At 37.5% G+C, this 4,023-nt stretch overlaps 1 protein-coding gene across 1 annotated transcript in view; it reads right to left on the bottom strand.

Annotated features, from left to right (window-relative positions):
• LOC106882591 (SH3 domain-binding protein 2) overlaps nucleotides 1–3,765 on the bottom strand; it is a 195,475-nt gene extending 191,710 nt beyond the window's left edge. The window contains exon 1 of the mRNA XM_052978388.1: nucleotides 3,717–3,765. Coding sequence (XP_052834348.1) covers nucleotides 3,717–3,753 — 37 coding nt within the window. The 5' untranslated portion in view covers nucleotides 3,754–3,765. The remainder of the gene's footprint in view (nucleotides 1–3,716) is intronic.
• Nucleotides 3,766–4,023: the final 258 nt, after the last annotated feature.

The following is a 4,023-nucleotide window of genomic DNA, read 5'->3' as shown; positions in this document are numbered from 1 at the left end:
CGGATAAATGTTAGGCTCTTCATTTGATTTTTTGAATTAAAAATAAATAATATTGCTTTATATTTAAGATTCACTTCTTTAAAAAGGTTCGTCAATGTCAACTTCTGGTATTGACGTAACAACGGCAAAAAAGCTTCACTCTCTATTTTGTGTGTGTTCGTGTTTATGAGAGAGTAAATACTACATACACACCGCTCTCTCACTCTGTCTCACACACATACACATGCACACACACACCCCTTGACTCACTCACACTGTCTCTTACAAACACACACATACATAAATGTATACAAACATATTTACAAAGACACACGTGTATGCACGCGCGTGCGTGTTTGTAAGAGACAGAGTGTGAGTGAGTCAAGGGCTGTGTTGTCACATCCAAAGATGTATGTGTATTTATGCATGTATGTATACATGACAACAAACCTCTCTCTCTCACTCACACTCTGTTTCTTACAAACACACACATACATAAATGTATACAAACATATTTACAAAGATACACGTATGTATGCGCGCACACGTGTGTGCGTGCGTGGGGGGTTCCACAATCGCCATTTATTTCAATTACTCTTGTGAGGATATTCACGTAAATCATTTCTTTCATTTAATCCCCATTTTAATTTTCGTAAAAGTTTCCAAGTACTAATGAGGCTTTTTGGCACATCTTCAATTTTCCCCATTCATGAGAGGCGCCCAGCCATCATTCATCTGAGAGTCCATCTACAGAATGTCCTCAAATTTCTATACAGCATATTTTGCCTTTTTTTCTTCAAGTATATAAGCAACAATTTCATTCCCGAGCAACGCCGGGTGCTTCTGCTAGTATACATATATAAATATGTATACACATATATAAATACATATATAAATATATATATATATACACATATAAATACACACACACACAGACATATATATACATATATATACATACATATATATATATATATATATTGTTTTTTTTTTCACTGTAGTTTCAGCTCAGAGCTGTGGCCATGCTAATGCTACACCGTTATTACTGGAGTTTGATGTAGCTACCCTCATTTGCACCTCTTGCTGTGAGGTAGGTTCATCTGGGACTCTCGACAGGAAGAGGCCCAGCTTTGGTTTGAAAATTCCTACATCTACTTTGTGCAGTTTCTTCAGGCTCTTTGGGAGAATATTAAAAAGCTGTTGGCCCCTGAAACCCAGGCTGTTTATATATTTTTTTTTCTATAGTTTCAGCTGAAAGCTGTGGCTATGCTGATGCACCGCCGTTTTGCTACACTTTTATTACTGAGAGCCTCCTCCAATATGTGGCACTTGGTGAAGAATAGAGTTTGATGTAGCTACCCTCATTTGCACCTCTTGCTGTGAGGTAGGTTCATCTGGGACTCTCGACAGGAAGAGGTCCAGCTTTGATTTAAAAACCTCTACATCTACTTTGTGCAGGTTCCTCAGGCTCTTTGGGAGAGTATTAAAAAGCTGTGGGCCCCTGAAACCCAAACTGTTGCAGTAACTGGTCCTGAAGCGCGATGGTTTTGCTGGGATCTTTGGTACTATGCAGTGTCATCCCTTTCTGGCATTTGTGTAGCTTTCAATGCCAAAATTTGGCACAATTCCTTCCAGGATCTTCCAGATGTATATTACTGCATACCTCTACCGCCTTCTCTCCAGGGAGTAGAGTCTTAGCTGTTTCAGCCTTTCCCAGTAGCTAAGCAGTTGCAAAGAGATAATCTTCTTTGTGAATCTTCTCTGGATTGCTTCAAGGTCTGCTGTTAATTTCACACTGGTGAGCAGTAATCCAGGCAACTGAGGACGAATGTCCTCCAGGGGACCATCACCGTTTCCTTATCTCTGGTTCTGAATGTTCTCAGGATCCATCCAGCCAGTTGTCTACACTTTGTCACCATCCTGGTAATGTGCACTTGGAAAGAGGTATCATCACTCATGTCGATACCCAGGTCTATCACTGATTTAGGCTCTGGGATTGAAATTCCCTGCAGACCAGTGTACTCTGTAAGTTTCATATTCAGTTTTGGATGTTGGTAGCGCAGGGCTTGGGATTTTCCAGCATTAAACTGCATATTATTATCCTCAGCCCATCTGCAAATTGAGTTCAACTCCTGGTGCAGATGTGCAACATCGCTGGCATTCTATATTTTCTGCAAGACTTTCATATTCTCTGCGTAGCTAGCAAAGGTGGCTATCTAGGCAGTTGTGGGCATATCTGAGAGAGCCATTATGAAAAGCAGTGGTCCCATGACTGCCCTGTGGAACACCACTCACTATTTGTGTTTTCATTGAGGTGGCTCCATTGGCCACTACTGCCTGACTTCTATCTGTCAGAAAGTCACGTAACCACTCTCCAAATTTTCCAGATACACCGAGATCACGCAGTTTGTGGCATATCATACCATGATCCACTTTGTCAAAAGCTTTTGCAAAATAAACATATGTTATGTCCACATTTGAGTTTCTGATTAACTGCCTCAACACCCAGTCATAATGTTGTAAGAGGTGAGTTATATGTAAAGATATATTTATAAACATAATTAAGGGATCAGCAAATATTTGCTTCACCATATACCGAAGTTCATATATATATACATATATAAATATATATACATATATACACATATATACATACATATATAGATATATATATATATATACATAAATATATATATATATATATATAAATATACATATATAAATATATATCTGTAAATATAATATGTGACAATTATTCGGTAGCCATGATAAAACTCCAAGTTTCAGATGTCAGGGTGGAAACCCACACCGGCATCTCTTCAGTTATCGGGCCATCGAAAAATGCTATGAAATGACCATTAAACAAATGAAAATTACCTTGTGATTGACCGTTATTAAGACAAAAGAGCTATTAGAATGACCGCTAAGTGAGGGAAGGGAGTAAAGGTAAGGGAGTAAAATTGTTCATAGTAATCGCGTAAGTGCACATGTCCATACAGACACATGCATGCCCGCACAACCATGTACATGTGCCTATTTGTATATACTCATCCACCCTCACTTGAAACACACTTATGCTCACCCACACATTCGCCAAAAAATAAATACATGCCCACATACACGCTCGCACACACACACACACACACGCACAAAAAAGGTTCATAGACGCGTCTATATATGCACATGCACAAGAAAAAACAGGGCTAAAGGCAAAATACAGAACAATTCGTAAAAAAAGTGTAAAAAATAAGCAATAAGAGTAAAACATGTCTATATGCACATACCTGCATGCACGCACACACACTTGTCTATATACGCACATACCCGCACACACCCACACGCGCGCACAAAAAATTCCATATACATGTCTATATACGCACAGGAAAAATGCAGGGTGGAAGGTAAAATACAGAAAAATTATGTGTGAAAAAATATATGAGCAATAAAACCATAAACCAACATCTCTATAAATATGTAAAAAAATATATAATAAATTTAAGTAAAATTTAAGTAAAATATTTAGCCACATGTGGACATGATCTGAAAAGTTCAGTTCAATTTGTTTATAATAATTAAATGTTCATACCATACACTGCCTCTATCGAATGAACGTTGCCCTAACAGGTGCATAGTGTATCCCACATCATGTGTTGAAGTGATTGCAGAGCAAGGCATGTATGCTATCATGCCTTCCCACAAATAAATATAAGGAAACAATAGAATAACAAGTAACTTACGCATGTTTACTGGCATTTTTGGTGACCACAAATCCATTGCTGCAATTTTTAATCTGAAATAAAAGCAAAGAGGAGTTATCAATTACAGAGATTTCGAGGAAAGTTCAGTTGGAACTGAAATGCAGTAAATTAGTACTAACATAGAGCAAACATAATACTCACCCAAAGTACCAATATTAACAGGTATCATTCTATAATCATTTTCTATATTTTAGCTGTTCTTACATTTTCTAATCACTTATTGGGTACTTTTATAGTGGCATTATTGTATCAAACAAAAAATCAGATAATATATCTCTTACTGTAA

Source organism: Octopus bimaculoides, chromosome 2, assembly GCF_001194135.2.
Source record: "Octopus bimaculoides isolate UCB-OBI-ISO-001 chromosome 2, ASM119413v2, whole genome shotgun sequence".
Lineage (NCBI taxonomy): Eukaryota > Metazoa > Mollusca > Cephalopoda > Octopoda > Octopodidae > Octopus > Octopus bimaculoides.
The sequence above is the reverse complement of the archived record's forward strand: the minus strand, read 5'-3'. Positions and strand labels throughout refer to the sequence as shown.